The following is a 24,570-nucleotide window of genomic DNA, read 5'->3' on the forward strand; positions in this document are numbered from 1 at the left end:
TATTTGAGTCACAATTCTGGCTCCAAGATTCTTAGTTGCCAATGCAAAAATTACATGAGATTAATTGTGAAGTTCCCAATGGTTCCTAAGGAACAAGGCTTTTTTATTTTCTTTTTTCCCTCCCATGTTTCTGGAGAGAATTCTACCTGGGAAGCTAGATGGGGCTGGGTGCTTAGCCTCCCTTTCCTCCCTGTTTGAGAAGCTGATCTGTGGAGTTCTCTGTGGGGGCTCTCCAGAGACAGTGCCAGGCAAGATCTGGGCAGATCTTGGAATGCACATCTCTGGTGGCAGTTGGATCCAGAGAGCTTCATTGACGAAGGGCCCTGAGCAAGTCCCTTGTTCCCTGGGAAACTGCCCTACAATGGGAGGTCCTACAGGGAGGTCTTGGGTAGAAGCTGCTGAGTGGATTAGTAAAGGGATCCAAGGGAGCTTTTGCATATGTGTGGGTACACACCTGATGTCCTTGGCAACACACACCCCACCCCTACCTCAGTACCCAAGGCCACAATACAAATAGTCCTACACACTCATATACACAGGTACCTGTAGCATTTACACTCTATCATAGCTGGTATATATTCACACAAATATGTTCAAGACACCCTCACACACCCACACACATTTTATGCACACATGTGTATGTTTGTACACACAGAACCACAAACTGTGTACACAGTATATATTCATGCACTGTGTGTGTGCGTGCATGTGCACACATGTGCGTTGGTACTAGGGCTTGGGTCTTACACTTTCTCTTCACTTTTTCACTCAGATGCTGTTGTTCAACTTTTTTACTCATGACTGGAGTTCTACCACTTGAGCCATGCTTTCAGGTCCAGCTGTTTGGTAATTGGTGATAAGAGTCTTGTAGATTTATCTGCCTAGGCTAGCTTCAAACCATGATCCTCAGATCTCAATTTCCTAAGTCATCAGCATCTGACACTCACACTTTTTATATTTTTCCCCATTTATCCTCTTAGGTGATGTGTCTGTTCAAATCTTTTGCCCATTTAAAAATTATGTGCTATCTTACTGAGTTGTAAAAGTTCTTTGTATATTCTGGACAGATAATTAACTATCAAATATTTTTCCCAAGTCTGTCTTTACTTTTTTTTGCCAGTCCTGGGGCTTAGACTTAGGGACTGAGTACTGTCCCTGGCTTCTTTCCCCCCGCTCCCCGGTCCTGAGGCTTGAACTCAGGTCCTGAGCACTGTCCTTGGTTTCCTTTTGCTCAAGCCACAGCACCACTTCCAGCCTTTTCTATTTATGTGGTACTTAGGAATTGAACCCAGGGCTTCATGCATGCTAGGCAAGCACTCTACCACTAAGCCACATTCCCAGCCCTGTCTTTATTGGTATCTTTTAAAACATAAGTGTTTAATACTTAAAAGTTTGATGACATCTGACTTACCTTTTTTCTTTTGGCATTTGTGCTTATGGTGTCTTATCTGAGACATATTTGTAAAATTCTAGGTTACAGATTTATCCCTCTTCTTCTGAGATCATTATGATTCCAGCCTTCACATGTGGCATGTGATCTGTTTTGAGTTAGTTCTGTTTATGACAGTGGCTAGGCTCTGGCTATCTTGTGGTATGTGGATACCCACTGGTCCCAGTGCTGTGTGCCTTTCTGCTTCTGCCTCAGAACATGACACGTTGCTTTACTTCCTCCTTGAATAATCATGCTTTCTGTTTTGGAATTTAGCCAGAAATGTACATGAAGCGTTTAATTGCAAGTTAGATCAGTGTCTGTACTGAAGTGGTCATTTGGTTTCTGAAGCAGCTCACCAGGTTCAGTAGTGTCTTTGATGCCAAGAGCTGGTGTTTCCGAGTACCCTTCCAAGACAATAGGGAGGTTTGTTTAGTGACAGCCCACTGGGTTTCTGCTCCTTGATTAGAGCTTTCATTTATTTTAAGTATGAGGCTCACAGCTGTGGAATGACTCACACATAGGCTATGAACCACAAGAACAGTGGGGGCCTTTCCCCATAAGAATCAAAGACAGTGCTTTGGGTATTTTACACTAGATCTCAGGGGTAGGGAGGAGTGTGTCTGAGACTAGAATTGTATGCTTTTTCTTTAAATGTGTAATTGAGTATTGCCACCCTCTACCTAAACCATTTGCCTTCAAAACATCATAGCTATCTTGAGGATCTGTTCTGAACATGGGTACTTGGTTAAAAGCCATGATCCACACTGAACTCTTGACTTTCTGAGCTGTTATCTAAATCAAGTGCAGACATCCATTCTTTGGACATTTCTTCTTCTTCTTCTTCTTCTTCTTCTTCTTCTTCTTCTTCTTCTTCTTCTTCTTCTTCTTCTTCTTCTTCTTCTTCTTCTTCCTCCTCCTCCTCCTCCTCCTCCTCCTCCTCCTCCTCCTCCTCCTCCTCCTCCTCCCCCTCCCTCCTCCCCCTCCCTCCTCCCCCTCCTCCTCCTCCTCCTCCTCCTCCCCCTCCCCCCCCTCCTCCTCCTCCTCCTCCTCCTCCTCCTCCTCCTCCTTCTTTCTTCTTCCTCCTTCTTTCTTCTTCCTTCTTCTTCTTCTTCTTCTTTCTTCTTCTCTCCTCCTCTCCTCAGGCTTGAACTCAAAGCCTGGGCACTGTCCCTGAGCTGCTTTTGCTCCAGGCTAGCATTCTACTGCTTGAGCCACAGCATCACTTCTGCCTTTTCCTGTGTATGTGGCACTGAGGAATAGAACCCAGGGCTTCATGCATGTGTGGCAAGCACTCTGGACATGACAGCTTTTGAGAAGAATGCCCAGCTACCTCATCCCACCATGCTTTTGGGCAGTCTGCTTACTGAGCCAGTTTCATGTCTCACAAGTGGAACTCAGAAGGGTTGTTCCCATGGCACATGTGAAAATAGGACCACAGATGTGCTTCTGAGAACAGTGCTGGCAGGGAGGCCCCTTAGCAATGACCAGGCCACTGCTCAGTCTAGCACAAGTTGACTACAGCATGAATTCTAACAATACTCATTTTGTTTGTTTGTCCAGTCCCTTTTATGGAGAAGACTTTTACTGTGAAATTCCTCGGAGTTTTCGTCACCTCTCGTTTTACATTTTTGATAGAGACGTTTTCCGGAGGGATTCCATCATAGGTAGGTACTTAAATGGCTGTTTCCTTTATTGCTTTTCTCCTCTCATTCTTCTATAACCTCCCAAGTACCCTATATTCTATTACTAAAGGGAATGTTAGCATTAGTCTGGAGCCTTTGGGGTGGGAGTATGGAGTTGAATGACCCCTGACCAGGTGCCTGCTGTCTTATCCTAGTGTGTGTGGCCTCCCATGTCTTCCTGAATCTTGGTAGCCACCTACCAAAATTTCAAGTCAGAGAGTTCAGTTCAGAACATTCCCAAGCAACACTTCCAAGGCTGGAGCCTAGCATGTCCCAAACTGTCTCCAGACAACTTTTGAGGGTAGATTCCTTTCCAGATCCCACAAGGAGAGCCTTTGAGTGAAGGCCATGAGCTCATCCTCTTTGCCTCCAGGCTGCTCTCGTTCCTGACTCCAACCTAGTAGTCGAAAGGCAGAAGAGCTATGAGAGGCTTTGGACCCAGGCAGACTTGCACCAAGGTCAGTTGAGCCGCTTTGATCCCTGAGCCTCAGTTTCCCTCCAAGGAGGGAATCTCTTCAAGGAGATTCCTGTGATCATTGTGTGAAGAGTGTCCCACTGTGGATAAAAGTGTGTTGTGCAAAAGACATGTGGCTATTTACAGGGAAGAGGGATTGGTCTGTGCCTTCTGGAATAGCCTAGACGGTGGTAAGAGGTCATGGAGCCCAGTAATGGAGAAATCCAAGGAATGCCCAGGAGGGAAAGCATGACAGAAGGAGAGTAGGGCCATGGCGAAGCTTGGTCCTTGTGATGAAGCTATTGGGTGGAAATGAGGTATGGTGGGTGATTGGGCTTGTATGGGTGTAATGGTATCTTTCTCCTACCTATACCTTGCTTCTGCCTCGCACTCAGCTCTCCCACAGTTGTGATGGCTCACAGGGGCCTGGTGGTCTCATTAGTGGCTGTGATTGTCAGAGTTCCATGCCCCAGAATCTGTGTGTGGCAGCAGCTGAGCTGAGGAGTTCACCATGGCCAATTGTGATGCCCCTTGTTCCTAGTGGACTAGGCATGTGAATGACTAGCCTTGCTTACTGAGCCATGGATCTTAGAATCTCTGAGACAGGAGATTGTTACAGAGTTTGTCCCAGTGGAGAAGTGTGGGGCTCAGCTGCCTCTCTCCAGAATGTGCCAGAATGTGAATGAGGTGGTAAACAGTGACACAAGTGTCAGGTACACCAAGACTGAAGGCAGGTGCTCCATCTAGGCCTCTCTCAGGTATTTGGAAAGCTTATTTGCCCTTTTTTTCACCCTCCAGGCTCCCCTATGCCATATGGGCATGAGGACCCTCATACCAGGCAAAATCTCTGGGGTCTGGAGCCAGAACAGCAGATGGCTGTCACAAGACCAATCAAGTTTCAAACAAGGCAGAAGCTTACTATGGAGGCTTCCTTAGTGGAGGAATAGACACGGAGTCTCTGTGAGGGCTTACACCAATTAGCCTTTGAGACAGAAAGGGTCTGGGCCTTGTGGTGCCATCCAGGCCCTAGAGGTAATAAGGTGTAAGATAATGCTTGGAAAGAGGCAGTGGTGACCTCTCCACGTTCAGCCACCATTTCTTCACTATAGTGCTTGTATAATAACTTCTGCCCTTCCAGTACCACTGCAAGATGATAGGAGATGGCAGGTAGAATGTTCTAGCAACTACAGACTAGGCTGGAGAGAGACAGGCTACACTGGGGGCTGCTAGACTTGTGCCGATGGGCCTGTGAAGGCTTGAGGCTTCTGAAGCATTACAAAAAATATAATCTTCTTATGAGAAGAGATCCCTTGTCAGGTTGAAGTTAGCAGGGTGGCTGTTGGTGTAAGAACAGGGTCACACTTTGAGGGAAGCAGGCCAGAAGGACTCAGGGTTTCTCTCTGTGGAAGCTGGATGTGATCCTGCAGAAGGTGGAAGTCCTTGGGTACAGAAAGCAGCATCAGAACGTTAAACGTATTTTCTTCATTTTGGGGTTTCTGTTTTGAGGTGCATTGCAGTGAGTAAGGAATCCTGATTATTTGTGTTCAGATTCAGGTGTGCCCACCTACGTCCTGGGAGGGCAGCTGGTCTATTGTATTCCAGGCCACAGCCCTGTGGCACACACACATTCCCTTCAGTGGATATCAGTGCAGCCTAGTGACCTTAGTGCTGTCCTTCCTTGCTCATGAGCACACTTGCCTATCACCCCAAGGACCCCTGGGGCCAAGCACTTTGTGAGGCATGGATATAAACAACATCCCCACCACCATGGGGCAATGGTAGTTTGCTTAGCTGACCCTCACTCCCTATCTCTGGAAACAATCTGAGTGCCCACATGAGCCTTTAAAACCACTGCGCACACACAGACAAGTGTACCTCATGAGCCAAAGCTGCACACATGTTCCTTGCTAAAGCTCCAGACAGTAAATTCATGTGTTACCAAAGCCTCACAAATCTATGAAGTGAGTTTTGATCCTATCTGTTGTAGTTTGTAGAGAGGAAAAACTAGCTCAAAGGGAAGTTGTGATTGCTGTCCTGCTCCGATCCTGAGCTACTGGCCTCAGAAAACGAGGCTGACCCCTTCCTCTTGGCCTGCACCACAGCCTTAGAGAGCCCATGAGGCAGGGAAGGGCATTTGTGTGAAAATGGGGTCTTGTGTTCCTCCAGCATGCCAGGCAGCACCGCCCATGCAAGCAGGGAGGTTCATGACCTCATTCAACCCTGATATGAGCAAACTCTGAAGTATAGAGCATGACCTCTTTATCTCACTGAGCGGTGTCTGCAGGGTCTGTACGCCTGTCTCCATTATGTGATGTACCTGCTTTGCCTTTGTGTCACAGGGAAGGTGGCCATCCAGAAGGAGGACCTGCAGAAGTACCATAATAGGGATACATGGTTCCAACTGCAGCATGTAGATGCCGACTCAGAGGTACAGGTGAGGCCGACTCAGAGGTGGAGGTGAGAATCTTGTCCTGGATAGGATATAGCAATGGTGTCTTGGGGGCCTCAACAGGGAAGGATGCTCAGCATATTGTAAGCTCACTTACTCTTGTCCAAACTCCAACTCTGTAGGCTTATTAATTCTGTTCATTCTTTTGATTATTGATATACGTTTCAAACATATGGAAGCAGCTTTAAAAATGCAGAAGATAGGGAAAGGCATTGGGGAAGTGACTGGTAGAGAGGTGAGGGCAGCAGTAGTGAGGTTTTCCTCGCAAGAATGTTTCCTCACCTGTGAAGTGAGCTTCCAGCAGGCAGGGAGAGGTGTGGCCATAAAGCTCAGCCATGGGTACGTGTTGGGGTGGTGGGAATAGCTAGTGTTTTGAAATCAGGTCTGGGGAGTCATGGGAAAATTCCTCATAGTAAGCACCCCAGGAGGACATGACCTTAAATCCCGAAAAACTGCTCCATGGCTGGAGCCAGACAGAGCTTTGTGCCATATGTCCAGGTACTCTTAAGCTATAGGCTTGGCAGGCCTGCCTACCTCACACCCTCAAGGCCCTCCTCAGGTTGAACACAGGTCAGGGGTGCAGAGTTTCCACATGCAGAGGTCAAATGACATGTTACAGAGTTGGCAATGTGCCTCACTCTGGAGAAGTGTGGAGCCTGAACCAAGAAGGGGCCCCGGGATGGCCCTGGTCCTGGAGGGATGCATCTAATTGCACTCCCTACTTGATTAACTCTGCCTCCCAGGAGCCCCAGGTGCTGTGGGAATTTAAAAGATTCTGTAATCATTGGCAGAAGAAGTAAAAGCAACCAGCTAGGAGAGCAGAGCCTGCACCAGAGATCACAATGTTAGCACATCAGCACAGGACACCCCCCACCCCTGCTCCACAAACTCCTCTGAGAAGTGGTGATGAACGGCGTCCACCATTGGTTGCAGACCTGTAATCTGTTCCTCTCAGCTACCTGAGAGAGGCCACCTAGACCTTTTCTGGTTTTGTTCTATGGGTTTGTTTGATTTTATTGTCTAGCCTTTGCGTTTCTTTTATTTATATTTTTTACTTGATTTTTAATTTCTCAGGGAATAGAGATCAGAAAGTTTGTATGTTCTCTTTGTACCTAACAATCAGCAAGGGCCTTGCCCAGTGGCTCCATTTCAAGTGGCGGGTACAGGTCACAGCCAGGATGCTGATGTCTGCACAACATAGACTCAGATCTCACGAGTTTACATGTACACATATGTGGTTCTTTTTTGTGATGAAATACATGTTTAATAAGAATGCCATTTTAAACACTCACAAGTATAATCTAGAGGCCTATGCATTCATGCTGTTGTGCAACTATCTCTAGAACTCTTTCATCTTCTCCAACTGAAACTCCGTCCCCACTACATGCCGACTATTACCTGCCACTCTGCTGTCTGTCAGATTGCTACTCTCAGGACCTTGAGTGGACCTTGTAGTCTATTTCTTCCTATGTGTGATAAAAGTAAAAAAATACCAGCAGGTTCTCATTTCATTCAGTGTAGTGTTGTAGTATGTGTCAGGCTTTTCTGACCTTCATGAAGCTGAGTAATCTCCACTGCCATTTGGCTGTTGGATATTCTTTGCAGCTTTATCCCATGTGTAAATTTGTGTAACTGCCGCCACCATGATCAAGATTCAAAACTGTTTTGTCACTACAAAGCTATAAATAAGGATGCACATGTGAGTCTTGTGGCTGGAGGGGAATTTCCTAACACGTGCCGGAAGGTAGCTAGTGCAGGGGCAAGTCCCTCCCTGGTGAAGTATGGCTTTCATGTCTGTGAATGTAGATCCTGACCTCAGATTCTGTCTAGCCTCCAGAAAAATGTAGATTGTGACAGAGAAATGAAGCTGTTGTTAAAAGGCTGAGGTAGGAGAGTTTACAATGCCTGCAGGCCCCAGTGGGCACTGTACTTACCTCTGCTCTGATGTGCATAGCTCTGGAAGTTTCTCTTCTACAAAGTGGCTAAGACAGGGAGGCAGATACCCTTTCTAGTCTGACCTTCATATTTTAATCACCATCTCTACTTAACAGCTACTGCACATTTTGAAATGTCGTATTTGCAGTTTTCAGAAGGACAGAGGGCTTCCTAGGTCCACCTGCTCTGTAACTGGCTCTGAAAGATACATGTATCAGGAAAGAGCATTGCAAACAGGGCCCACTTGAGAAAATTTGTACTACAGAAGTAGAGAAAAGACAGTTTAGAAGCATCTTGCTTTCCTCTGGAACTGGTATGTTTTTTGTTTTGTTTTGTTTACGTACCTGTCAGGGGGCTTGAACTCGGAGTCTGGATGCTGTCCCTGGGCTTTTTTACTCAAGGAACTCTACAACTTGAGCCTGAGGTCCATTTCCAGGTGTTTTTTTTTGTTTTGTTTTTTTTTTTGTAGTTAATTGGAGATATGGCTAGCTTTGAACCATGATCCTCAAATCTGAGCCTCCTAAAATAGCTAGAATTATAGATGCGAGCCAACTGGCTCTCCTCTGGAACAGGAGCTTTTAAAGGGCTCTGATAAGCCAATTTATTTTTTATAATCCGTTGCCTCTGGACTTAATTTGGCACAAATACTGGGTACAAGGACCCACCCAGGAGGTAGGGGCTGGGGTTGCCTAGTCTCTGAAGTCTTCAGGGTCTTGTGGTTCTGAATGTGGAGTGGACCTGGACCCTCACTTCCTCTTCCCCTCTAGGATGCTCTGTTTGTAAGCTGTATTCAGGACAGGGAACAGACTCAGTTGTCACATGGCTCCCAGGTTGGGGCAGGAGTGTGTAATCTGTGACCTAGAGCCTGGAGTTCTGATTTCTGAGGTTGTGGAGTATCTCAGAAGCCAAATCGTAGCTGGATTTCTTCCCTCCTTGTCTGCCTGTCTGCCATTCTTGTCTTCAGTTTTCCTCTCCTTTGTCTTCCCTGGCCTGAGTCTCTTCTACTCCTGGGTCCAGACTCCTCTAGCCTTCCCTGACCTTGTGGCCTCCCAGGCCTGTCGGTGCTCTACTGGGGGCGGATGAGAGATGGTGCTCACTATCACCAAGCTCCCCTTGGAGGACTGTTCCCTGCTCTGCAGGGTAGTCTCGATGGTAAGGCCTTCTGTGAGAAATAGATGGGGACCACCTGCGTTTTTTTGTTTTAATTAATAAACTATATATTTTTTGAGAGTTTTAAGGTAGGGTCATTGAGCACTGCCAGGTTTCAGCTCCTGGAATCCTGTTCGATTGCCTCTGATTTGCCCTCAGTGTGTGTGGGAGCTGTGGCTGCTGACTTGCCATGCAGGCCAGCCACAGCCCAGTCTCAGGGCCAGGGTCGGCACCTCTTCATTCTGGTCAGTAGAAAGCTGGACCTTTTCTGCTTTGGTCTTGATCAGCCTGGCAAAGGGGCTTGTCATTTTCACTGATCTTTTTAGAGAATCTGATGTGGGTTTTGATTTTTCTCTGATTTACTGTTTGTGGTTTCACTGATTTCTGGCCTAAGTTTCCTCTGCTTTCTGGAGCTTTAATTTGCATGGGACAGAAAAGGGTGATGCTGAGAGGCACAGTGGTCTTAGGGTACCACGGAAAGAGGAGGTGTATTTAGATCAGAAATGGGAGAGACCTTGCTCTAGCACCAAATATCAGGCTCAGCACCAAATCTGATATGCCATCTACTTTCTGAGGAGATTGAGGCTTCAGTATTCTCTCTCCTAAGATCAGGCTGGTGTAGCCCAGCTCTGCAGCCCTTCAGTCACAACATATTTCTGAAGGCAGCCTCCTTCCCTAAAGTGCCAAATAGCAGCAATGTTATATACAGGTTTGGAGTCCCTAGGTAGTGAGTGGTTTGCCTAGTCTTTGTTAGCAGGCATGTGAGTGGTTTGCCTAGTCTTTGTTAGCAGGCATTGCTCAACCTACTAGTTATTTATTATGAACAGGCTTGTGCCTCTTCCCTGGTAGTTCCCTTGGGTTCTTGATTCTCCTGGGAAGGCTATGTTTGAAGGCCTACAGTGGGAAAAGAGTCTAGGGTTTTTAGCTGGAAGGGAACTCAGAAAATTTCCAATTTACCTTCCCCTTTTGTAGTAACAGATGTCTTAATATGTAAGTATACACAATACCTGGTGAGTCCCAAGTCCCCTGTGTGTCCTACCTCTAAGCTGAGCCCCCTTTTTTTTTTCTACTACTCTTCTGCATTTGTGTGTACCAGACTGATGGGGCTATCTCAACTCAGCAGGAATTTTGAGTCTGTTCATCTGTTGCCCTTCTTGAAGCATCTGTGGTAGTCAACTTCCTGGATGAGGAACAGGACCCAGGTTCCCTGACCTCCCAAGGAGGACATGATTTCAGGAAACCTTGCGGAAGGGTTTTCCCTGCTGAAGCTATAGGGTGCAGAGCCTAGCCATGGTGTTGTGAGTGGACACTAGTGTAGGCAGTATCATTTCCTAACACTTGGAGTACCTCACCTCTGAAGCAGGACCAGGCCAGTGGGGTATGGCAGGTCTCCTAAAAGAGGCCCTCTTGGTGCTTGAGTCCAAGTTGGAGCCTAGTACCCTGGAAATACTGACCACCTGTTGGACCAGGTAAGCTCTTCCAAGTTCTGTATCTCATCAAACTGTCTTTGTGCCTTGCAGGGCAAGGTCCACCTGGAGCTGAGGCTGAGTGAGGTCATCACAGACACAGGCATTGTCTGCCATAAGCTTGCAGCACGGTAAGTCATGCCCAGGATGGTATGTGATTCCACAAATGGTCCAGTTATTCATGCCACACTTCAGCAGAGGTGAGTACTACTTCCTGGTGCTAGAGAAGAGGGGCCTGGAGACTGGAACTAAGGTCTTCCACCCGGGCAGAGTTGCTTGGTCATGTGCTATACCTGGCTAAAGTTAGTTCCAAGACTTTACTTCAGGACTCTGGCCTCCTTCTGTGCAGGCCCCTGTAATAATCTGGTGGAAACCGTGGGTTCCAGGACAGTGCTGATGCCTATACTTTATTTTGCATGTGTGTGGATGGCCCCAAATGTGCTTGGCAGGTTTTTTGCTTCCCCTCTGCAGAATGGGCACGTATAACCTCTGCCTTGTCATCGGTTCTCAATGACTCTCTGTCCTTACACATGTCGTGTGTGTGTGTGTGTGTGTGTGTGTGTGTGTGTGTGTGTGTGTGTGTGTGTAAGGGAGTCACTGCTTTGGTGAATGGGAAATTGGAGTCCATCTTGCTATTGGACAAACAGAAATGAGTTGTGGTGATGGGGACTGTTGTCACATACTTTCTGTTGCTATAATGAAGTAACTGAGACTGGGTGATTTATGAAGAATAGAGGCTTGTATGGTGAGGACTTTATGCTTATGCTATGTCTTAATGAGGAGGAGGCATTCTATATAGCAAGACAAGTGAAATGACCCAACTTCTCACTGAGGATTCTGCCCATTTGCTCTGCAGGGTTGCTGTGCCTGGGTGCTGTGTTTATTTATAGAATATTCAACTCAGGCCTCATATAGAAGTCCACATCAATAGTAGGGAGAAAGAACAGCGGGCCAGGCAGGTTCCTGTGGTAGCCTCAGTCCAGTGCCCACCTCTATGTACAGCATTGTCCCAGTAGGCCTGAGTGGCAGTTACTGATACATGCATTGCTGTCTGTCCACATATCTAGGCAAGGATAGATACCTCTACCACCTTCAGACCACCCTCCTGGAGAACAGCGTCTCACTAAGAAGGCAGCATTATTATAAGCATTGATAAGCTCATGGTAGCATTCTTACAAGTGTTGATATGCTCATGGTAGGGATAATGCTGAAGTCTTCTGTCTCAGCAACATGTGCTTCCTGCTTCTATCATGAAGAATGATCAACTAGGAGGGCAGGAGAGATGGAATAGTGAGTGAGGCAAGGCAGGTGTATGGGGGGTGGGGGAGAGAAGCTGATGTGACAGGATGCCATCTTTAGGTGATGATCAGCAATGACAACATGTTCTAAAGGTCAGCCATCTCATCTGTTCAGTAATAAATACCTGCTGAACACCCCAACCATGGTACTTCACCTTGGTAACTCTCACGATTCCTCCAAGAGCATAAGGACAGTGTGGGGGCTAGTTCCAGGACTTGGGTGGCCCAGGACCCTCAGAACAAGAGCCTGGCTGATACAGGGTATAGGCTATGTTGAGAACTCTGGCCTGTGGCCTTTGCAGCAGGCACAGTCTGTAAGTGAGAGTGACCAGCATGATATCTCAAGAGTGAGCTTTGTTTTTTTTTGTGTTTTGTTTTGTTTTTTGTTGTTGTTTTGTCAGTCATAGGGCTTAAACTCAGGGCCTGCGTGCTGGTCCTGAGCTCTTTTGCTCAAGGCTAGCACTCTACCACTTTGAGCCACAGCACTACTTCCTGTTTTCTGGTAGTTAATTGGGGATTAAGGGTCTCACAGATTTTCCTGCCCAGACTGGCTTTGAACCATGATGCTCAGAATTCAGTCTCTTGAGTAGCTAGTATTACAGGCATGAGCCCACCACCAGTGCCCAATGAGAGGCAACTCTTATAACACTAAAACATATAGTGGACAGAGGCCAGACTTTATTTTATATGATGAGGTTATATAAGGGGAAGGGACTAAGGAAGGGATAGACTCAGGGGGATGATAGTTGACTGAGCAGACCTAGCCTTTGTTAATGGACCTTCCCACATGCTAACTCTCCTGGGGCTAATGTTCATACTGGGCCTGCATGTAGATGCATCATGCTGGACTTGGAAATTATCAGGAAAGTCTTCAGGGCAGTGGCTTCTAGGCACAGAAAAACCAGTGGCCTGGGTTTGAATGAGGAGGCCATTTGCAGGCGACGATCGTGGCTCAATGCACAGATCTGTCCTTGACCGCTGGCCTGCACGAGGGTACAAGAAGAGGAGACACAAAGGCTCATTTCTCAATTACATTTCTGTTTTTATAATAAAAAAGTAGGATTTTTCAGGTTATCTATCCTAGGACGGCCCTGTTTATTTAACCAGTTTCCTTCAACACTTGCCATGCACAGTGTCCAGCTCTTAACTATTCTTGGTGGTGACAGTGAGCACCTATGACTACACAGCTTTCTTCTTTGCCTGACTGGGAACTCTGTTCCCTGTGCTATCTCCCTATGTACAAGTACAAGCCCCAATAAAGCCCCATCCAGGCTACATTAGCCTGTTTCTGATGTCTGTTTCCAATTGAGTAAAAAGAACATTGGGCAAATAATAACAGGGACTTTATTTATAAACACTGCTGTGAGCCTACGGTTCCATTATCAAGTGATGTGTGTGGGAGAAACAGGCAGCAGCTGCACATGCCACCCTCCTGGACCAGGGACCTGGAGAACAGAGATTCTGTTATCCATTGGCTGTTCCTTATGGCTTGGTCTTTCTCCTGACACCCTGACCCTCTTTCTTGTGAACTAAGGTCTACTGTGTTCTCCGTGCAAGCTTGACCTGCAGGCTAGAGTCTTGTGGGAAATCCTGAGTTATGGAGTTAACCCCTGGCCACCACCTGCTGGGCTAAGCTCTATACCTCCGTCCGTGTAGAGATCCTGGGCCTATCTGCCCCTCCGTGTGGTCCCCTATCGCCCTCAACGCATATCCTCTGGCCAGTAGGAATTAACTGCGGAGGCGAGCAGCCTCGGTCAGCGTGTGGTTGCGAGAAGTCCTCCCCCTCCCTATACCTGCCAAGGAAGACACGGGGCGCGTGGGCTCTTGGAGAAGCTTCAATGAGCGTTCTGTTTATTCAGGGGAGGGGCTAACAGTCTTATAGCAGTAATGACACGCGAAGGAGAGGGACTGGCCAGGTGTTAACGATAGGCTAATGAGCATGTCCATCACGGTGATGTCACGGAACTTTCCGCAGAGGTCCAGCCTCTTGGCTCAGCCTGGCGCCATCACGACACACGTGCTCACCACCGAGAGGCGGGGGGCTGGTTTGGCTGCCTCTTCCGGCAGAACCCGTAAGGTGGTGGGACGGGCCAGCAACCAGCCACCCCAGGTCTTAAAGGAATAGCCATCCCCTACAAGAAAGCACTCTCACATTTGAACTAGAGAACAGAGTGCTTCTGAGAGCACCTCAGCTGGGGTGCAGGTGAACAGGAGACAAAATAAGAAGTCTCTTTTCAGACTTCTAACAAAATAGTATGTTTCCTAATGTTATCAAATATTTGTTTCCTATTATTATCCTATTATTTTGAAGAGAAGGAGTGCTGATGAGGCTTTGTGACTTCCTTTCTGAGCCCAGGGAGATGTCACAGGACCAGGGGAGGGGCAGTGACAGGAGAGGTAACAGGTAGCATATTACTCCACACAGTATGTGCTCACTGGTCCTGAGGTCCTGACTCAGTGCAGGAGTCACCATATCCTACTGGTGGATAGGAAAAGACCAGCACAGACTCCTGGATGAGGAAGAGAGGAAAGTCTACTTGGGTTTCCCTAGCTACTGCTGCCTTTGCTGCTGCTGCCACTGCAGCAGCAACAGCTCTACTGTTTGGGGCTTAGGCTGAATACCAGCACTTTTTTTTGCCAGTCCTGGGGCTTGGACTCAGGGCCTGAGCACTGTCCCTGGCTTCTTTTTGCTCAAGGCTAACACTCTACCACTTGAGCCACAGTGCCTCTTCCAGTCTTTTCTGTTTATGTGGTGCTGAGGGATCAAATCCAGGGCTTTGTACATGCTAGACAAGCACTCTACCACTAAGCCATATTCCCAGCCCTAACAACACTTTTAAATGTGAAATACAAAATATTATACTTGTACTTCAGAGTCCAGATCCAGTGACTTGAGTTTCCTTTTATGGACATCAGGTGCTTCTTATGAGCGACTGAGAAGAAATGTAGTAGGCATTTTACCTGTTTGTGTGTTTGACAGCCTCTGTGTTCATGGAACTTATTTTATGTAGAGTTATAGGTGAATATCCCTGTTTTCAAGTAATAAAACTTGAATTTCTATGATCTCAAGTGGTCCCTGTATACATCTTCATGGACTCTAAAGCTGCAAGGTAGAGGCACCATTGCATGATACCATGCAACCACCATGAAGGAGGCCAGCACAGATGTGATTCAGTGGATACACTCTGCTGGCTGTTCGGGACTGTCCTTTTTCTGCTCTGAGATTTCTGATGTCTATGCAGCCACAGCAGAAGCTTATGCTGGACTAGAGAAGAGATGGGTGATTGGGGCTCTCTGTAGCAGCAGGAGGTACTCTGCAGACATACCTGGGTGCTAGCATTGGGCAGGCCACATGAAGAGAGCTGAGTAGTACCACCCACACTAGTGGGTGTGAAGGCTACTCCCTCCCTAGATATCAAATTCGGACATGCCTACTGCCCAAGCTTGCCCCCAGTTACATGTCTGACAGCTGAGTCTCGCGAAGCATGTTTATTTAGATTTGACCTACTGAGAGGGACTCAGATACCCATGGGCCTCCTCCTCTCATCCAGAGGTCTGAGCCACCCTGAGAAGCTGGCCACCACTGTTGCTGTTTAGTCTGTTTCCTCCCTTGTGCTTATTACACACAGTTCTATGTGGAGATGTGGATATATGGATAACTCTGTGATTTTTCCCCCCTGTGATTTTTTTACAACTCTCTCACATTTAGCATGGTAGCCAAGCAGACACGAACTTCATAGAGATGGCTTTGACCTGCTCTGCTCTGTTTTATTCCCAGAATAGCCTAGAAGTGGTAGAGCGGGGCAGATATGTCTCCAGTGGGTATCTTAGGGGATAAGTGAGTATTATCTAGTAAATAAATTAATGAAAGGATAGAAAGTAACCAAAGATACTTAGGCATTGTGGAAGATGAGTAGCCTTATTTCAAAGATCAGAGGGGACAGAGTTGAAAAGTACAGGACGAAGCTGATAGAAATAGTGGTGAACCCAGGAGACAGGTTTCAGGGTTGAGGTTCTTCCTCCCAGGTAGTGGAGTCACCACACTAGATCTTTACTCACAAACAGCAAAACACAGAATTCTGTGTGCATGAACTGTTTCAGATGTGGGTTGTTCGGCATAGCTCTGGTCCCTCTGAGAAGGGACGTAGCTCCTCTGAGGTTTACTTCTTCCTGCCAGAAAGGAGGAGGTTTAGGACACAGCAAAATGGCCATCATTTAGGGGTCTGCAGCATTGGGTATGAGTTCAACACCAAAGGGCCACTTGAATCCTCTCTTACACCGGGGAGAGCCTTGTTATCACCCAGGGCATACAGAGCACACAGCAGGAGGGCTCAACTTTGTAGCAGGGGCCAGACTATCCCTATATGGAAAGGTAATTTAAAACAGGAATTGATATGATTAGCTGAAACCAAAAGGACCTTAACCTATGGCCTAGCTGACAGGCTGTTCCTGTTAGCTTTATTGTTTACTACATAGCAACCAACAGTTCTGGGCAGGAGACATAAAGTTCACAATATCCAGTATTTGTCCAAACCCCATGCCAAGAAGTGGGAAGTGTGATCTAAAACCTGGAGAACGAATAGGCAACCCAGTAAGCTGGGAGATGGTCTTAGCAGGCAAGCATGGGAAGTAGCAAGGGGACTTTATTCCAGAGTGTAGGGCAACTGTGAGCCTCAACCTTGGTCCTGACTGCAGACACAATTAGGGAATCAGCAGATATATGTGAGGTGTGTGAGGAGTTGTACATAGCAAGGCAGTGCCAACTGTGGAGTGATGCCATGTTACTGCCAAGTAGCCTAGGTGTTGTGGGGGAACTGTGCCTGTGGTAGTCCCTTCCTTCCCTCTCCATCATTTCCTGGTTGTTCATCTCCATCGCAATAGATAGCCACAGACTTGTGCTGGGTTCCCTGTAGCCCATGTGTTTCCGCCCCTCATGACTTTGCTTTATCCCTCAGCATCCTGGAGTGCCAAGGACTCCCCATTGTGAATGGGCAGTGTGACCCCTATGCCACAGTGACACTGGCTGGGCCCTTCAGGCAAGTCACCTTCCTGTTCTGCAGGGTTTTGTGTCTGGTCTGAGGCATGGGATTCTCCTGGTCCAGCTCAGAACCCGTGAGGCTGTTGGGTGTGTGGATGATGTGGGGTGGGATGGAATGTGTTCTTTAGCTCCTATTTGTTTCCTTCATTGCTCTAAAATAGCTTTGTGAGACAGAAAGCTTTTTGATCTTCACTGGGGTGTTTTGGGCTCCATAAAGTTTCCTGATTTGCATACCATCTGGAGGAGGAGACAAACAGAAATACTTAGGAGATAAATAAGGCAGTAAACTTCTATGTTGAGTTAGCTCTGTTTTCCAATAGCTCTGGGAGCTGAGGGTTATTTTTAACACTAACCTTTCCTCTCTTGACTAAAGGTCAGAAGCCAAGAAGACAAAAGTGAAGAAGAAGACCAACAACCCCCAGTTTGATGAGGTGTTTTATTTTGAGGTTAGTGCTGTAGGGTGGTGATGCTAAAATACGGCACCAAGGCTCTGACAGAATCTCCATCTGAACCCTTGTGCCCCCCAGTGTGGGGTTCCACAGGCGGTCAGCTCCCTAGGGTTTCCTCCTTGGGGACTTTTGTAAACCCAAAGGGGAGGCCAGGGTCATCCAAACCACTAGACAGGGGCCCTGTGCTAGGGTTTTTTGGATTCTTTGGTTTTTTTTGGCTATTCACCCCAGCTTCCTTAGGCAGCTGCCTCATATGACATGGAGCCGTGTGAGGCAGGCAGGTGAGGCTGGAGACACACAACTATGAGCTTGTGATTTAGGCAGGCACGTTTCTTTTGAGCCTCCGCTCTTCCTAGTGACCCTGTGAGTTGGGAGGGGAGGTGGGCAAGACCTCAGCTCTGCTCTTCAGAACCTGCCCCATACAGAGAGAGAAAGCCACAAGCACAAGTGGCATGTGGACCATAATTATTAAGGTGAGTTTCAAATGAGGCCTCGTCTCATGCCAGCACATCGAGGAGGGAAGAACACAGGAAAGGTGCGTGTCAGCTGTGAAAGCCCTGTGGTCTGCCTATGGATGACCACAGGCTAAATTATGGAAGGGAGATCGAGCGTCAGGTCATAGAGGAGGCCAGGTGGAAACGCTGGACAGTGGGTAAGTCTGGAGGCAGGTCTTCAGAGAAGGCCCACTGGTACTGCAGGAAGGAGCTGTGCTCTGTGTAGTTACAAAAATCTTAACTCCATAGCCAAGCTGAGACTAAGGTTTCATAGAGCAGGGACAGACAGGAAGCAGCTGGGCTTCACTCCAGCCTCAAGTATCTCCAAAACAGGAAAGTCTCCATAGTCAGAAATGTGAATCAAAGCCAGCAACATATTCCTGTGTGGGCTATTTGGAGTGGTTTAGGCCAGAGAATCCCATGGTTTTGGAGTTTTCATTTTCATTTTTATTTATATTTTTATTATCTTTAAGTAGTTATACAAAAGGATTTAGTTCAGCATGGCAGTTTATCTTGATCAATGTCCATGTGTCTTGATCAATATTATCTCTTCCATCTTCTTTCCCCCATGCTGTTTTAATACAGCAAGAAATAAGAAACAGGCCCTGCTTGCTTCTCTCCTATCCCAGCTGCCTGCATCTGCTTCTGCCCTTCGTATCATGAATGAGGCCCGGTGTTTCTGTGCTTGCCAAGGAAGTGGTCCCAACCCCCTTGATTAATGTAATACCTTAGATGATGACTAGAGCCAGGACCCCGAGTGCTTGCCACTCAGCCCACCCTCTCTCTGCTGTCCTTTGACTCAGCTTCTGTCTCACTTCAGGTGACCAGACCCTGCAGCTACAGCAAAAAGTCCCACTTTGACTTTGAAGAGGAAGATGTAGACAAACTTGAAATTCGGTGAGTGAGCACTCAGGGCCCATGCTTCCCAGTGAAAAGTTTCGGTTTGAACTCAGCTTTTGTCATCTATTTTTTATCTTGTTCTCAAAGTAGAGGTACAGATAGAAATGAATGTCCTTTTCTTGACTGTTTCAACACCAGAATTGGTAGCAATTAGAATCCAGTGTTCTGTGTTAAGAATTGTACACTTAAATATTTGGTGCTTATCAAAGGGCCAGTGTAGCACCATGGTTCACTTTGTACCATTTAATAGGTGAGGTGAGCATTAGATTATAATTTGGCATCTGTGAGACTCCATACTTGTCCACCTAAACTGTCAAAGTAATGCTTTAGCATACTACAGCCATGGGTAGTTTGGGGTCTCCTGAAACCCTCAGTGTGCACCCTGGGCTTGCTACCATCCAAGATGCAGGATTTGTTTTGAAACCATCAAGGGTCCGAGTACTGCCCCAGGGGAATCCTACTGAGAGCCGGCCCGTCTGTTGCTTGCAGCTCTGTGCAGAATGCCCCATGGATCCGTGAAGCACGGCCTCTGTGGGGTTGGATGACTCAGCATAGCTCCTGTCCTGTCTAGCGCTGCAGGTCTTTTCCTGTCTTGTTCAAGCATGTTGTTATGGAAACAGGATTCTCCTAAGCATTCACCTGCACTCTGCCCTTCTCTGTGACATCCTAGTTCCCAGTAGCTGGACCTGTAGGGCAATGACGTTGGGGTTAGCTCAGGTCTAAGCCTTCCACTCATCATCTAGAGGATTTGAAAGAGGAAAGGAAAGGAATGGGACTGGAGAAAGGAGAAAGGATGGAGGTATCAGAGAGCATGTTGGCCGTCTCTTTCTTGGCCTCCCTCCATGCCTGGTTTGTGGCCTGGCCCTGGTCTGTTGTTAGAGAATGTGGTAGCCATCACATGATCAGGCTTCTCAGTATGCAAAACAATCAAGACAAAAGATGCAGCAGCCATCTCTACCCTCAGATAGGCACCTCTTCCTAGTGGAGTATTATGCTCTGTGATGTGACTATGGTCACTGGGATGGGGAAGGACAGCAGGAGAGCCATCTGAGTCCTCTAGACTGACTGGTACTTTGACAGTCAGAGTGTTGTAGGACCTGCAAAACACTTCGGAACACTGGCAGACAGCATCTGTCACTGCCAGTCAGATACTGTTAATTTTATGGCCCCAAATGGGAGAGTAAAAAGTATCAGATGATTGGCCCTGTCCTGCTAGGAAGGGCTGGACTTTGCAGATGCCTGTGTGGACTTCTCCCAAAGATGCCACAGCTGTATGGCTTGTGGATCCTTGGAATCCAGCTGCAGTCTGCCTACCTGTGGGTGATACCCCTAGAATCATGCTTCACCCCAGCAGTCTAGGCTAGGAGCCAATGGAGGCAGGGCTCTGTCCTGACAGGTGCATCAAGGTAACCCACTGGTCCTCCTATGATTGTTAAACATAGTGAGGGTGGTAACCATCTCCACCACATACCAGCTTCATGCAAGGGAGCTGCTTGGGTTCTGAGGTGCTCTCCCCATCTACTGTGCTGAGCCTACACACTAAAGAGCCAGGCTGTGTGCTGGAGCAGAGCTGAGGCATCCCTGGACCCTGGTATATCCCTGACACCTGTCCACCTCGGGACCATACACTGATTTTGAGTGAAGGAGCCCAAGCCACCATAGCTGAGAGTGGGACCAGCTATTGGCTTCTTTGTGCATAGCATTCCAAGCAGTTCTCTCCACTGCCAGGTCATTAGAGTCCCTGTTGCTACCCCCCCCGCCACCCAGACATAGAGCCCTGTCCCTTGCCACCTATCCAACGCATCAGACACTGCCTGTCTGTCCCAGAGCATAGCTTAACTTGCCCCGTCTCAGGGCAGATCCTCACAGGCACTGACTTCTGGAAATGAAGGCCTCTGCTCTTTACTCTGCCTGGAGGCAGGCACAGTCCACATCCTACCCATCAGGCTGACCTGAGTACACGCATCTTTTTCAGAGTTGACCTCTGGAATGCCAGCAACCTGAAGTTTGGAGACGAATTTTTAGGGGAGCTAAGGATCCCGCTCAAAGTGCTGCGGCAGTCTAGTTCCTACGAAGCATGGTAGGTGCACATGTCGGGGATGGAGTATCCACGGGCAGCCTCGAGCCACAGGAGGACGCTTTACTGCACTGGCCTCGGCCCCACCTGGCACCACCTGCTCTTACTTCATTGGTAGTTAGGGCTCATTTGACCTTGTCAATCAAGTTTCTGTTCTTACAGCACATTAGAAATGGCAGATAAGGGAAGGTGGCAGGCAAGCACATTGAAAGCAAGGGAAGTGACACTCAGTGTCTTAAGGCAAACACAAGTTTGGACATAGCTGGTCTCTTCTGGGAAGGCAGAAACTGGCTCCACCCAGTGGGTGGCTGTCATCAGGGTAGGCACTGTATGGATGGTCTTCAGTGTTCGTGGGTTCGTGGGTATGGATTGTCCATACTTGCATCTTAGGCTTGCCTCACGTGTAGCCTCTCTCTGCCTTGGGGCCCACTGTAGTGCATGAAAAACTTGCTTTTCAACTCTGTACCATAATTTTCCTCCAGATTTTGCATTAGCATTTCGTGATTAGCCCATACATTTTCTTCATAACACAGGCACATGGAGCTGAGTGTCCTGTCAATGGCCTGGCATGCTGTTGTGTCTCTTTGGGTACTGAAGGAGTGTCCTACAGCCTAGAAATCATTTTCCCATTTACAATGGTGGCACCCTCCTCAGGCTCATCCTTTAAATCCATCTCCCAACAGTGCTTATAAGCCATGACACTTGTGAGAAGCCGTGTCTGAAAATCACCAAACAGCACCATGCCAAGGGCCTCAGGTAAGGCTCTGCCTGAGCCTCCTGGCCTGAATGTCTGGTGGAGAGGAATGACCAGACTGGGCAGAAGGAGGAGGGAAGAGTTCTACTCAGAATAAGCCTGAGTGACTGCTGGCCCTCTGTACAAGCTGACCTGCCCCACACTTTTGCTAGAGTTGCTCAGATTTTGAGCTGATGGATGCTGTGGTCTGGAACTAATCACATTGACAGCTCCCCAGCCTTTTACCCGTCTTTCTTCCCGGGAGGTTCCAGGTTCATTCTGCTCTTTTTTTTTTACCTACTTCTCATCCCTCCTGCCATCAGCTGGCTTCTTAGTCTGTGGTTCTGTGAACTGCCAAGGTGATCACACCTGGAGTATCCTGCAGAATGGCCCTGTTGCCACGGCCTCTTTCCAGATGGCAGTGCTGAGGCAGGGTGGCCATGCACAGGTACTGGGCTATTCTCAGTACTCCCTGTGTCCTTCTATCCCAGGTACTTCCTCCAGCCACGGGACAATGGCGGCAAGAGCCTGAAGCCTGATGACCTTGGCTCTCTAAGGTTGAATGTAGTTTACACGGAAGACCATGTCTTCTCTTCTGACTACTACAGCCCGCTGCGGGACCTGCTATTGAAGTCTGCAGATGTGGAGGTATTTGTGGGCATCATACTCACCAGTGGCAGTAAGGGGGGGAGGGATGTTCATGCCCACTCACTGCTTTGCTCTCTCTCAGCTGCCAAGAGTCCTATCAAGCCCACTCACAAACCAGACCCTATCCAGTCATTACTCTATCACCACTCACTCACCTGACACCTGTCCAGGCCTCGTCTGCCTGCTAATGGCCCCTGAATGCCTTGGTGATACCCCCTGGAGTCTTTCCTGTCCTGCTTACTGCCCTTGGCTAGGCAGGGACATCGTGTCCTACTCAGTTTAGGGCCATGGGAACCTGCTCAGACTTCTCAATGTGATTGGCTGTGGCTCAGCATGACGGGACTGTCTGCCAGGTGCACCAGGGCTACTGGATTTTGGGGTTAGCAGGAGGAAGAAAAACCCCACCCTAAGGCACAGATGGACAGGGTACACATTGGAGGTCTTGGTGTAGCTTTCATGAAGTGGTATTTTCCTGTCTTACCAGAGAGCTATGGAGTGTTTAGTATGGTTGGTAGGTAGCCCTGCTGTGCCCCACTTAAACTGACCCACCCCCTGTGGAGTGGCCTGAGTTCTCTAGGTAGTGCCCCCAAGGGCCTGACCCTTCACACCATCCTTTGCCCAGCCTGTCTCAGCCTCAGCGGCTCACATTCTGGGTGAGGTGTGCAGAGAGAAGCAAGAGGCAGCCATTCCACTGGTGCGGCTGCTGCTGCATTATGGCAAGGTGGTGCCCTTCATCAGTGCCATCGCCAGTGCAGAGGTGAAGAGGACCCAGTGAGTATGCCCTGCCACACACTTTTTCCCTTCCCCTTCTGTGCCTGTGCGCACCCACTACTACACCCCCACCCTGCCTGCTCTGTTCCCTTCCTCCATGCCTATGTCTCAGCTGCACACTCTTCACAGCCCTATTCCCCCTGTGACTCTGTCTATATCCCACCCTATGGCGCTCCCTTTCCTCCTGTTGCCCCTCTCCCACCATGAGAAGCTGGGCTTCAAGAGGGGGGCTGTCAAGGTAGCATGTTTCCCTCCAAAACCACATTCAAGTATAAGGTTGGTGGGAAGTGATGGGGCTCTCCAGGAGCCCCATAGATTCCTGCTGTCTTTGCACAGATGCAGTTATGAGTTCTTTCAGAAAGCACCATTTCTCAGGAGATCAGAGGAGAAATATGCAAAGGGAATAGGCTCTGGGGCCTAGAGACTGGCCCTGTCACCTCTAGAGAACTCCAGAGCCCACATCTTTAACAGAAAAGCTGTATGGTGGGTGCTGATTCCTCCAGATTTGAGGTTGCTTCTGGGATGCCTTTTGTCAGGGATAGTCACTAGTGAAGGCTCCTACAGTGACCAGCATAAGGGGACACTGTTCCTCCTGCTTGAGGCATTGGTATGAAGAAGCCTAATTCACTGCAGAAAACATCCTTCAAAGGGCAGAGACAGCTGGGAGCTGACCCATGGCACACTCAGTAGCACACTGCTGGGACTGGGTTATTTTGCAGCACAGTCCTGGACCTTGGGTTCTACTTAAGACACACTGGAGACTCGAGTCCCCATCGGATGCGCAGGCGCTCAGGGAAGGCTCTTCTCCCTCAGTACCTCTAGGAGACAAATACCTTCCCTGATGGTATTTTCCAGAGACCCCAACACAATCTTCCGAGGAAACTCACTGACATCCAAGTGCATAGATGAGACGATGAAGCTGGCAGGCATGCACTACCTACATGTCACCTTGAAGTCCACCATAGAGGAGGTGAGACAGTCTGTCACTGTGTGGTAGCTGGGGCTTCTGTTGAAGTTTACCATAGAGGAGGTGAGACAGTCTGTCACTGTGTGGTAGCTGGGGCTTCTGTTGAAGTTTACCATAGAGGAGGTGAGACAGTCTGTCGCTGTGTGGTAGCTGGGGTTTCTGTTGAAGTTTACCATAGAGGAGGTGAGACAGTCTGTCGCTGTGTGGTGGATGGGGCTTCTGTTGAAGTTTACCATAGAGGAGGTGAGACAGTCTGTCACTGTGTGGTGGATGGGGCTTCTGTTGAAGTTTACCATAGAGGAGGTGAGACAGTCTGTCGCTGTGTGGTGGATGGGGCTTCTGTTGAAGTTTACCATAGAGGAGGTGAGACAGTCTGTCGCTGTGTGGTGGATGGGGCTTCTGTTGAAGTCCACCACAGAGGTGAGACAGTCTGTCACTGTGTGGTAGCTGGGGCTTCTGTTGAAGTTTACCATAGAGGAGGTGAGACAGTCTGTCGCTGTGTGGTGGATGGGGCTTCTGTTGAAGTCCACCACAGAGGTGAGACAGTCTGTCACTGTGTGGTGGATGGGGCTTCTGTTGAAGTCCACCACAGAGGTGAGACAGTCTGTCGCTGTGTGGTGGATGGGGC

At 48.2% G+C, this 24,570-nt stretch overlaps 1 protein-coding gene across 1 annotated transcript in view; it reads left to right on the forward strand.

Annotated features, from left to right (window-relative positions):
- Rasa3 (RAS p21 protein activator 3) overlaps positions 1-24,570 on the forward strand; it is a 99,720-nt gene that overhangs the window by 55,348 nt on the left and 19,802 nt on the right. Inside the window, exons 3-12 of the mRNA XM_048341033.1 lie at positions 2,993-3,096; positions 5,908-6,002; positions 10,622-10,698; positions 16,821-16,901; positions 17,277-17,349; positions 18,667-18,743; positions 20,722-20,826; positions 22,048-22,204; positions 22,827-22,975; positions 23,831-23,945. Of these exons, the coding sequence (XP_048196990.1) occupies positions 2,993-3,096; positions 5,908-6,002; positions 10,622-10,698; positions 16,821-16,901; positions 17,277-17,349; positions 18,667-18,743; positions 20,722-20,826; positions 22,048-22,204; positions 22,827-22,975; positions 23,831-23,945 (1,033 nt within the window). The remainder of the gene's footprint in view (positions 1-2,992; positions 3,097-5,907; positions 6,003-10,621; positions 10,699-16,820; positions 16,902-17,276; positions 17,350-18,666; positions 18,744-20,721; positions 20,827-22,047; positions 22,205-22,826; positions 22,976-23,830; positions 23,946-24,570) is intronic.

The sequence above is a fragment of the Perognathus longimembris genome, chromosome 3, assembly GCF_023159225.1.
Source record: "Perognathus longimembris pacificus isolate PPM17 chromosome 3, ASM2315922v1, whole genome shotgun sequence".
Classification (NCBI taxonomy): Eukaryota; Metazoa; Chordata; class Mammalia; order Rodentia; family Heteromyidae; genus Perognathus; species Perognathus longimembris.